Raw genomic sequence first — 12,288 nt, forward strand, 5'->3', positions numbered from 1 at the left:
GGACGCGCTTAATCAATAGGTAGATTTATCCTCTTCTATGTTATTTTGTTGCCCTTCTTTGAACGCACACTGGAATCTCATTGCCACTCTTGTAGTGGGGAGCCCAAAACTGAACACAGTACTCAAAGTGTAGCCTCACCACTGCTGAGTACAAGGGGATGATCACCTCCCTAGTCCTGCTGGCTATGCTATTTCTTATACAAGCTAGGATGCTGTTAGCCTTTTTGGTCACATGGGCACACTTGTGGCTCGTGTACATTACTGGCTCATGTACACCCTGCTGACTCACTTAAGGCAGTGTGGAACCTTGGATGGCACCTGAAGTCATGGTTTTGAATTATACTCCTGGTCCTGTAACTGGCATCGTACAACATCACAGTAAAGATGGAAAACCCTGCAAGTGAAAAGGTATGGTGTTAAATAACACTGCTGCTCTCAGTAAGAGGACAAATACAAGCTCAAAAATCAACAGAATCCTAAGTAACTGAGGCAAGAATTGCATGTAGCTGGCTTAAGAGGGAAAGAAGACTTGAGAACAATATGAGTCCCTCCTTGTTAAAAGCAATGAGAAACGCCTAGTGGCTCCAATCAATAATACATCTGGCCCAGAATTTTTACTCTGGAAGTAGGAGATGCTATGTAATAGGAATTTGTGGCTCTAGCTACACACTGCCATCCCTTTCCCTCACAAGCATCCTTAACTGCAGAATTAAGAATATTAGAAAGTACATGCATACTTGTCCTCTTTAGTGTCTCTTTGTAGGCCTGTCATCTATGAATTTATGTAATCCCTTTTGAACTATCTTGTTATGTTACTCTCCCCTCCAGTCAACTCTAGGACTTCACACTAACTGTGCACAAAGCAGTGGACAAGAGGATGCATGTAGTCATCCCATTGCCAAAAGGGAAAACTGTAGTTCAGAGCAAAACATCCCCAGACCTCAAACGCATGCAATCCAAGCTATGCTTAAGAACGTAGGTGAAGCTGTCTTGATGTACAAGGATCACATGCAACACAACTTATTTTTAAAATCCAGTAGTGAATCCAATGAACAACATAAAAACATTAATGTTCAATTTGAGAAAAGACAGGTAGTGGCCTGGAAACACCCACCTTTCTTTCTGGACCTAAAATGACTCAATACATCAAATATTCACATTCAGTAACAGAGCAGTCTGATGTCCTGTAGTCACTCTAAAAATTCTTGAATGTTGATGAATGTATCAGAGAATCCAGGGAATATCAAGAAACTGAAAGTATATTTTCTGGATGGTGCCACATTATACAAAAATAGCACCTATTCACCTGTGTGTAGTGGGATTTTTAAGCCACTGCAGATGGCTGAGTACAAGGATGTTGTGTTAAAATGCATCTGATTTATGCTTTCTTCGTTTCCAATCTTTCAAGAACTTACTATATAAAATGAAAATTCTGCCTGTAATCATGAGAAGAAATAATACTGATTTTTCTTGCAAACTTGAAAACCCTTTATGTACCTTAGGTATTTAAAAATACTATTTTCAAGTTTTATCATTTTACCAAGTTTTACATGCGCCAATCACTTTTATGGAGGGCGAAAGCCTTCTTGCTTTACCAATGTAAAAACTGCTTAGTGATTCAACAGGCCTATTCTCTTTAAGAGTGGAAATCTGATCTGAACGTTCATAGTTAGATTGTACTACGTATCTTACATGGATGTACTTACATCCTTCAGAGCTGTTCACTGAATAGTCTGAACAATGTCAAGATGGGGTTCACAATTTATTCTCAGTTTTAATTTCTTTTTAAGTAGTATGGCTCAATTAAGAATAAACAAGAAAATACAGCAGTGCAGCCCTTCTAAACAAACCTACAGTGAATGAACAGAAGTTTAGATGTGTGAAAACATTCAAATGATTAAAAAGTCTGACCATATTATTTTACCTTGGTAGACTGTGCTTCACTCTGTTGCCTTTCTCTGCTTATTCAGTGTGAAAATGAAATTCTGCTGAATTGACATGCTGCCATTTGACCTGATGTTGGTTTAAGCTTTTAGAAGCTCATATCAGCCCAAGGTCACTGACAGGCAGTCAGTGAATCTAAAAATAGTACAGAAAAAAAAAAGAGATTAGGCTTTACTTGGGTTCAGATTATTCAAAACAAGCAGACAAGAATTTAGAGAAAGCAAAATTGTGTTTATCATCTGATTGGTCAAATCACTTTATTAAATGATACAATTTACATCTCTGGCGTACATTCTCAAATAAAGTGTCTTTTGCAGTGAACAAAAAGCCTTTAGAAATGAACAGCCTTTTATAAAGACAATGCAGCCTTTTGTGACTGAGCAGAAATGCAATGTGAATAGATATTTGGTTGCATTAAAGGGAACCAAAATGAAAACAATTATGAACAATCGTGATTGTCATCATCTACTGTAACTGAAGAAAGTAAATTTTTAGTTCTACTATGTATTCTAATCCTTTCCATAGTAACAGAAACAATGGAGAGTAAACAGAAGAACCACATTTAATATATCAAGATGTTTTTTTTCCCATTTATTGAACAGATCTGTGCATTCAAAAACAAATGTAAGAAATACTTGTATTATAATATATTCAGAACTCACACTCAACAGTTACAAATATTTGTGATAGAAAGATGTTTTGCTAGTGGAGGAATAGGATGAAGAAGAGAGAGTGAGTGATGCTCTGTGCTTATTCATAAAGCTGTGTATGCATTACCATTTGAATTAGTGGTCTGCAGTCTGGGCCTGCTGCTTCCATTGAAATCGGTTCATTGTCTCAATCTGGTTTTGGCCTGATTTCTTTTGTAAACAAGGCTACATGATCTGTCTTGCTTCCATGCGTCTGTCCTCTCACTAATAATATTTAAAATGTTTGTTTCTGTCTATGTGGCAGTGGAATAGACCTTGAAAATAATCAATTTCCCACAGATTTCTTAAAAATAGGCATCTGAGTGGAGGATGTATATGCTTTATCAGTGTTGCTATTGAGGGAAATTCTATAGGATGAACTTATCCCATATTAGACATGAGAGAATCCATATGGGAAGGAGATCTAGCAAATCTTCAGTAGCAGGAAAGAAAAATCTGTAGAAGATTACGTAAAACACCCAAATTAATCTATGATAAAATGCAAATTCATAAGAAACTCAGCACCATTAATTCTCATGTTCATAGAAGTACCTACTGATGAATCCCTTTTTATCAGTAGTGTAAAGGATGCAGTTTCAAACAAAAATCTGAACTTGTCTTGATACAGGGAATCATTTTTATTATTATAATACATACCACAGTTCAGCAAAATACGTAAGCATTAAATAATTTTCAGAATGTACTCGTTCTGTAAAATACATGTACACTAACATTTATTGAATACCTAAGACTTTAATGACTTATAAACGTAACTGCTAGATATCAATTATGCTGAAATCAGGTGAAAGCTTACACGTATTTCTAGGGAAATAGGCCTGGATCCAAACGCATACTCTTAAGGAACTGCTACAGTCCCAATGGTTTCAGGGGCAATATTCCTAGTAGTGATGAAAAAGGGCATTGTGGAGTGCTGCAGAGAAAAATGTCATGTTTGTTTGTTTTATGTGGCAGGAAAACTTATTCTAACTATGTTAGTGTATGACTCTCAGGTGCATGGCAGCCTTGTTCATGTAATGTTTCTAAATCATCTTTGTTCTACATATTCATAAGTTATGAAATGAGTTTCTAAGATGCTATAGCAATATGACTCAAATTTAAAGATTTATAGCTTCCATGTCTCCGTTTCCTGATTGTTCAAAAGGATCAGTTGATTTCAAAGAGTCTTATATTTGACTAGAGAATTACTGCCACCTTAAACTCCTTAAAGGTATATTTTTCTTGCAGTTAGTTGCTCCTACAGGAAAATTCAGTTCAAATGAACTTGGTTTACTTTTTTCTTTTCCTTATACTAATTATTTCATAATTTCTATAATGGAAGACTGTTTGCAGATGGGAATGTTTTGTAGTATGCTATTTCTTAGATATATATTTGTTTTAGTTCTTTCTAATCTAACCACTTTAAGCAGAGCTGACAACTTTTTTGAAGATAGGGATAGTTAACAGTGTTTCTGTAGCAGTTGTGGTTGGCTGTGCCCAACAGATCCTTGGAGAATGCCCCAAAAAATGAGGAGGATGCAGAGAGCTTTGTAAAGCTTGGAGTATTCATTTAATGCCTTAACAACATTCTAAACTACCCATAAGTTTGCAATGCGTATATTTTTAGACACACATGACTATTGTTTAAATAAGCTGTAAATGCAAGGTATTTATCATTAGCAACAATTATTTGCCATCTCTTCAGATCCATCAAGATAACTCTAGCCAACTGTCCAAATATTTGGTACTCATACTAGACTCACACCATTGTAACACATATCATAAACCCTCTTTCACAAACCGCCTTCTACACAGATACTGTGCTTGATGAACAATTTATGTTCATCAACTTCATGTTCACAATCAACTTAATGTTTTTGAACTGAGAATACAAATCAAAAGCCTTCTAAACATTGAGCTACCTAGATACTAAGAATAACTGCCCAGCCAGTCAGCTGTAAATGTTCAGCGAGTAGTGCATTTCACAGAGGAGTAAATGCTGTTCCAGACTCCCACGTGAGTTTATTACAAAATTGCCTTGCTATCCAGTTTAAATACAACCTAAACACTTTCATCATCCCTTTTGTTGTTATTCAAGTATCATGGTACTGGTCTCTGTTGTTAACACCTTTCTTCCTTTATATTCAGATTGCTCAGTTAATTACAACATGTAAAAATTCATTGAAACAGTTATGAAATCAATCTGAAATGTACGACTATAAAACGAGCATATGCCTCCATGTTGTAGAAATTCAGGTACCATGAACACAGATGTATTTTAAATGCTACCATCGTGTAACTATTCACTTATTTACTTTGCTAGCTCTTTTGTAAAATGAAGAAATCTTAAGACCAATAGTCTAATGTTCCTCAACCTTCAGTTTTCACTGGAACTTTCTTAAGGCTGGTTCTATCCAGTAATCTGGAACTTGAGTATCTAACACATCCAGAAAACCTGCAAGATCCTGTAAAATACTTCTTGCCTTTAAAATGCCCTTGTTTTAATTTTTCTTTTCCACGTTAACTGCAACTGCTTGTACAGTCTCCATCTAACTCCTTTCTGAATTTTCATAATGAGGACATTGGTTGTCCCACCTTCATTCTCATCTCACCCCCAAGAAATATGCAATTTTCCCCTTTTACATACAGAACTATCTTAGGTTAGGTGTAAAACTGAGTCTATTCTAGCTGCTGCTAGCCCTGAAGTCATGTGAAAACTGTGCTCCATTCAGTCTTGCCTCCTCATTTCTTTAGTTCAGAGATGGTGAAGCCAGCAAGAAACTTTCCTTCTCCAACTCAAATCTAAAACTTGTAAAGTTGGAAGAAGGGAAAATATGCCAGGCCCTTCTGCTGTTCATGTTGGACGCCTCCATCCCCTTGGCTGTGGATTGTAGTTTGAATCAGCTGTTGACAAGCCATAGTCAGACCTGGAATCCATGGACATTATATCAGGATCTGTTTGGGACCGTTGACTGCAGAAGGCATACTGCTGCTGAGAGCCAGCCTGTGTGGTGGCATTTGACACAGACAGGGTGCTTTTTCGGGCTGATGTAACACCCGATTGCTTCCCTCCTAATAAGGCTAGGCTAGCACTTGGGACTGGAGGCTCATAAGAAACCTTTTGTTTCCATTCATCTGGCGGCTCAGGAAGTGTTTTCCTGTGTGCAGCTGATACTACATTAGCAGCAATGGATTCCTGCATATTTTGTGGCCCAAAAGCTTCATCCACTAGACCAAGAGGGGATTTTGCTGCTGCTTCCCAGGGAGTCAGTCTCTTGACAGGCTTGTCAGCTGCTGTGTCTGGCTTGCTGAAGTAGTCAGGGGCAGGCTGAAATATAAGAGGAGAAGTGGGAGATGTGGCTCGAGAAATGAATGAAGGTTTCCCAGGAAGTGATAATGAACGTCCACTGCTTCTTTCCTAGGAAAACAAAACACCAAATATGGATGAAGTCATTAAACAAGAAGAGCAGAAGCTTCTTTTCCTCAGTGGAACAATAAACTCTGTAAGCACGTGACATCCTAGCAATCCTGTTTTATATCTACTTTTTAGTATTTTAATTTAATGAAAAGAGATGAGGTATGAAAAAGGAGGTAAAGAATCAAGAAAGGAAGAGCAAACTGCATTTCTTAGAAAAGTAAATGAACCAAAGACAAGCTTTTGTTACTGAAAAGGTACAGTTCTGTTAGCAGCGGTTCAGCTTTACTTCCATCTCCACTACTTAGCTAGTATGTCTTGTTCTGAAAAAAACCTCATTCTGATAATGATAAAGGAAGTTATGTTGCAACAGTTCTTTGTGTGTTTTCATGCAGGCGCAGACTAATTTACTTACAGGTTCTGTCTAGGACATCTGTCCAAGAGCATATCTTTGGCAATCTCCTTTAAAGAAAGACATTTCTTACTCTGAAATTATTATACTTTGGATGAGGTGGGTCAAAGATGAACGCACAAAATTAAAAATGTTAATGTAATCATTTCCTTAATACCTTTAAAGGACACTAACCTGGCTTCTTTAGAAAGCAGTGCCCTCAAAATTTCAGAACATTCTGACCCATTTATGGGAGCAATCCATTCATATCTGACAAATCCTAATCTTCTTAGTAATGCAGCACTTTGAAACAGAAACTCTGTTTGTGAGAAGGTCCTGCCCACAGCAGTCTTCATTTGGCATACAAAACAGCCTTTTCCCCAAACCAGTTACGTTCTTTGTATTGGACAAATCGCATTGTTCGTACCAAGAGTGGTCACTCAAGTAATTGATTTACACCCACTGATTCATATCCTGAGGCTTAAATGTCTCTAGCTCTGAAATCTGGTGTGAAATTCCAGGCTGTTGACAAAGGCTGTGCTAAAATTTCATTTTAACTATGTTGATGTATGTTAATTTTCCTAATTCGCTTCCAAAACTTTTAATTTTGAGAATATGATCCAGATGCCAGTCAGTGAGTGCCTGAGCATATGAGGAAAAGTTTATCCAGCAATAGTTCACATAGCAACTTTGTGTCTTACAGACTTTTCCAGCGTAGGATCTTAATTTAATTAAAAAATTAAATGACCTCTACTCCACATGTGCTTTTATGTTGTGTTTTAATGTAAGCTTGTAAATGAGAGATAGAAAGTGAGAAAAAGACTACCGATTGCATTATTTTCAGTTTGGTGGTGCACAGTTGAATCTGTTAAAAGTGTATAGTGACACAAAGAGATCATGTAGTGATCTAGTGTTTGTGTAGCTTTGACAAGATTCACAACTCATGCTTTACAATAGGACTATCTTTTCACCACTTAGCCACAACCAGCTGTTCCCATTTTGCAGTTCCAGAGAGGAAATTCCTAATATTACTTATCCTACCACCACATCCTTCTGGTACATTTTCTTTAAGTTCTACATTTAACTGCAAGAAGTACTTAGGTTTGGGCAAACTAACAGTTAATTTTTAAATCTTCTCTTTAATGCTTAATCACCTCATGGTTTAAGATGTGGTCCTATCAGCAGACTGCAAACTGGTGGCATGTAAAAAGCAAAAATGTTTGGAAGGTGAATGAAAGAATATGCTGAACATATTTTTTTTCCACACAGATGAAGTGATGTGCCATCAAGCATGAGTTAACTTTTTCCAGATTTTTGTCTAAGGAGAGGGATTCATACTTCCATAGAAAATAAGAATCCAGGTCTCAGGCCTGTCTGAATACTTTTCTTTCCTCTAATGTATTGCAATTTATTTCTTCACTGAACCTACAAAAGTAGCTTCTTCAGCATGTCTGATTAGTGCATTTTATTTAAGTTATCAGTAACAATTTTTTTAAGGTATGAAATCGAAGTAAGCACGTAAAGTGAGGTACAGTTTCTATTACAAAGTAATGTAATAACCAGAGCCACAAAACTAAGAAGATAGGATTGTACTGAGGGATTAAAATAAGTTGATCAAACAGGTTCTGCTAGTTAGCCTACCTGTCATAATTGCTTTCTGAGTGGTTCTAGACTGTGGTCTGTGCTGAATAGGAAAGCCTCTTAATGGAGATTCCAAGCCCTGCTAGTAGTACTTCATGGGATTCCAGAGATGCAGAGGGAAATGATAATGTAGACAGAACTGTTATCGCTGAATGTCGCTGACATTTCAAGGCAGGTCAGATGAAATGCTCTGTGTAGTCTGTTATGTTTAGAGAAAACTTCTGGTTTTCACCAAGTGGCAGAGCTATCTTTTAGGCATAACTATCAGTAATAAAGCAGGAGCTAATTTTTCTTGACAATTTGATTAGAGAATTGTGAGTTAGGAAAAATATTTCTGTATTTTGTCAGATAAGCCATTCTACTATTTTACAATGGCAGAAGCTTGTAAAAGTAGCAATACAGTAGCCAAAAATTAAATGTGGTGAGTTCTGGAGTTTATTAGCACAAGTTACCACTTGTACTTGTATGTATGCCTACATACAAGTTACCACTATATCAGACTTGACAGATAATCTAAATCAGTAATGAAAACTAAAATAATTTTTTGCGGTGCTGGAAAATGTTCTAGGAATTCCTTGTTATTATAGCAGGCAAAGGAGGGGAACTGAGACAGCAGATCTAGATGAATTCCTAGAAAAATTCTCAGCGTGAATCAATCAATACAGTATAAAGGGACTAGCACAGTTTGGACAAAACTTGAAAAAGAATGCTTTACTGCCTTGAGGATCTTAATTTGGAAGGCTTCAATGAACAAATGTTTGTACTTCAAGTCATATCTGTCCACAGCACCTGCATTCAGACATGTTGATAATCTGGAGACTATTGTATTTGCTTTGTAAGGAAAAAATCAAATAGCGTGAGAAACTTGCATGTGAAAGATTTTATTCTCATAGGAATTATCTTTTCTCATTTTAGTTCTGAGTTCTTTTTCTTTTTCTTTTTTTGAGCTTTTGTGTAGTGTGGGTCTATATTTGACAAGAATGTTAGGTCTTGATGGAAGATAAGCAGTCAGTAGAGCTGGACTGTGAGTAGCACCTTGGGAATGAGGTTAGTTATACTAAAATTACTTGAACTCATTTTCTTATTTCATTTTTAACTTTAGTAATGCTCTCAGGGATAAAATGACTACGTAAGAATCCAAGTAGTTCACACCATCTCATAGATGAAGAACATTTCCTTACATAAGGATGTCTTTCCTTAGCTACCAAAGAAATGCACCCAGTGATGATCACTCTATTAGATGAAAATGTCTGTGATAGATAGTTCCAACAAAATTTGGTTTAGGTTCCCAGGTGACTTGGAGTAACAGTTTACCTGGGCAATAAGAGGTCATTCCAATTAATTTGGAATAAATTATTTCTTTAAAAATTGATAAGTATGCTTTTTTTCTACTCTAGAACCCCAAGAACAGCTATTTCAGGTCTTGTCTATTTTGCCAAACTATTATTTTTTACACTGGTTTCAGTTTGCTGGAGCAGTTCATGCATTTTTTCATTGGACTCTTGGATCTCACATAACCATGTTAAGTTCTAGACATCATTTTATAGCTATTAATATTAATAGCTATTGTCAGAGATTTAACTAAGATGGAAAAACAGACCAGGTGACAAAAGACTGATTTCTCTTGCCCCTGTGGGCAGCTTTGTTAGGTGCGAAGTATCTTTCTTGGAAACAATGAATACAGTGAATCTCAGTGAGATCTTTATCACAGAAGGTAATCAACGATTACTGCATTCTGGATGGATGTTCAACCTCTATCCGAATGACAGCAACAAAGTTCCCTCTGCAAGATGAAAATGATGAACTATAGTATTTGTTTCGGTATTCCAATTCTATTTTAAAATTTAATTTAGGAAAATTAAATAGGAAAATCAATTTGGGCCTGAAGCAATTTGCCAAGTTTTGTGAAGTGACTGCACCTTGAAGCAGAGCCTTTTGAATTCAGGATTCGTTTGTAATTCTCATGGCTCTTTCACAGGAAATTATTCAATTTCTTTCATCACCCATGAAAGAAATAAAGCAATTGCATCAGTTATGTGCACTGTGCCATAATGCCTCAGTGTTTACCCTAAGGAGGAGGAATTCAGTCTCTAAGATAACTCACTGATAAGATTGCTATGGTTGTATCTATTGCAATGCAAGTAACTCAGAAGCATGCTGCACAGCAGATTTTTGTGCACTTGATTAAATAATCGATAAACATCGCATAGTGACATACTATTGGAATAATCTAAGTAGTCTAATATTTGTCTATACCTACCCCAACTGTATTCTGAAATTGTTATAATCTTTGGCATATTTCCATACTTAAAATACTTCTGGAAAAATAAGATTTTCCTTCAAAACAAATGTCTCAAATATAAGAACTGAGATATGATTAACATTGCCTTTAATTCTTATTATTAGTGGTGAAGTTCCTAGACTGAAAAATCTAGGTGTGAAAATCTCTAAACTCATAGCAGACCACATTTGATATTCATAAACTGATTTCTAACATACTGTGAAACCAAGGCAACATTTAATCACCAGAATTCATCATTCCTTTACTAGACAGCAGTGGCCAGGCATGGTGATACTTTCTATTGTTTTTCCCTTTCTATTAAATATGTTAAAATAGATCTTTTGACATGCATACACTAAAAAGAATACATAAACCTTTGGTAATAAATGAGACAGAGGCAAAACAGACAGAGGGAAGTGCAAATGGAGGAAGGTTATTCTATCCCATCACTGTAAAATATAAGATTATAAAAAGAGGGGTAAAGATCATCTATTCTTCTTCTCACAGTCAAAAGAAAAGGGAAGGAAAAGTGATGTGATAACAGAAGTATTAAATTATCACACACTGTATTACTGTACTCTTTTTGTAAAACATTAAAAAAATACTGTACCAGAACACAAGGTGTTGTTAGGCTACAAAACAAAAGGGAATGCCATACAGTGATTAACTTGCGTTCTTCTATTCCTCCTTCTGAGAAAAGGCAAGGCTTTTTCTACTGTAGCTATTAAAGGGAAAATGATTCCTGGATGTCAATAAAAGGAAAGGCAGTTCAGAACTGTCCATTGTAGCCATAGAACACTAGCAAGAGCTGCTGACCAGGTGTTTGTGCAAAAAGATTCAAGCTAATGCTGGTTAAAAAAATGCAAGATGTTTATAAACTGGTGAGTGAAGGACGCATTTATTGTAAGCATTGTTAGTACTTAAGAGTTGTGTATTAATAAGTAAAGCTAAAATAAATGTAATATGATTGACTTAGGTTTCTAAATCATTAAGGCATTTTTATTTTTTCTTTTCATTTTAATCATGAGGCTTAAGCAAGTTCAAATCAGAGTTAACGTTAGCATCTGGTTAATGTTTACACTGAAGGGGAACAAAGGAAAAGGAAGTGGTTAAAACAATTGGGCTGCTGTGGAATGACTCTGTCTTTATAAAAGTTGAGGGTTATGTTTGTCACTTTGTTTTTTATTGATTTGTAATGACTACTGCAGTTAGAGAACAACGAGAAGATGGTAGGACAAAATAAATAATACCTGATTTAGATGTATATATATTGTTTCAATTCTTTCATTCTTTCCAATTTTTTGAAGAACAAGCATTTCAGATTTTTAATTTGACCAATATATAGAAAGAAGACATTACTAAGCTTATTTTTGCTTTTTTTCGTCTGAAAGCATTTACGATTTAAACTTTATATAGTGAAAAAAACAACTTCTCTGAAATGCTGCCAACTGTGCTGTAAATGCCATGGCTACTTTACAATATAACTACAGTTTTTATTTTTTTTTTAAAGGGAATAAAATTAAAAATGCTGGAAATAATTTGTAGCAGGCAAAATGAAACTAATAAAATTGGAATGCAGCATTTTGGTCCTTGGGTGTTGGAATGGACAGTTTATTTCCCTTAAGGAAGAACATTTGCTGCCATCTTCTGGACTTAAATATTATACAATTCCCAAGGCCTTAGAGCACGAAGCTTTGCTTCCTTTTGAATAGAAGTTTGAAAACAAGTGCAAAGTTGGTCTCAGTTTCTGACATTTCTATTTTGTATGGACAACAAAAGCGTTTAATATTAAGGGAAGGTTACTGATATTTTTTCTAAAATGAAATCAAGTAAATACTGAATTTATTGTACTTCCTGGAGATGGTGGCATTGTTTCTTCTGAATGTTTCCAAGTGAAAAGATAATTTATCCTGGTCCATATAATTTCCTC

General features: G+C 35.9%; 1 protein-coding gene across 1 annotated transcript in view; it reads right to left on the bottom strand.

Moving 5' to 3' along the window:
* Nucleotides 1-2,170: 2,170 nt before the first annotated feature.
* The window catches only part of SYNPO2 (synaptopodin 2), an 87,635-nt gene continuing 77,517 nt past the window's right edge, over nt 2,171-12,288 (bottom strand). The window contains exon 5 of the mRNA XM_048941840.1: nt 2,171-6,048. Coding sequence (XP_048797797.1) covers nt 5,485-6,048 — 564 coding nt within the window. The 3' untranslated portion in view covers nt 2,171-5,484. The remainder of the gene's footprint in view (nt 6,049-12,288) is intronic.

Source organism: Lagopus muta, chromosome 4, assembly GCF_023343835.1.
Source record: "Lagopus muta isolate bLagMut1 chromosome 4, bLagMut1 primary, whole genome shotgun sequence".
Taxonomy (NCBI): Eukaryota; Metazoa; Chordata; class Aves; order Galliformes; family Phasianidae; genus Lagopus; species Lagopus muta.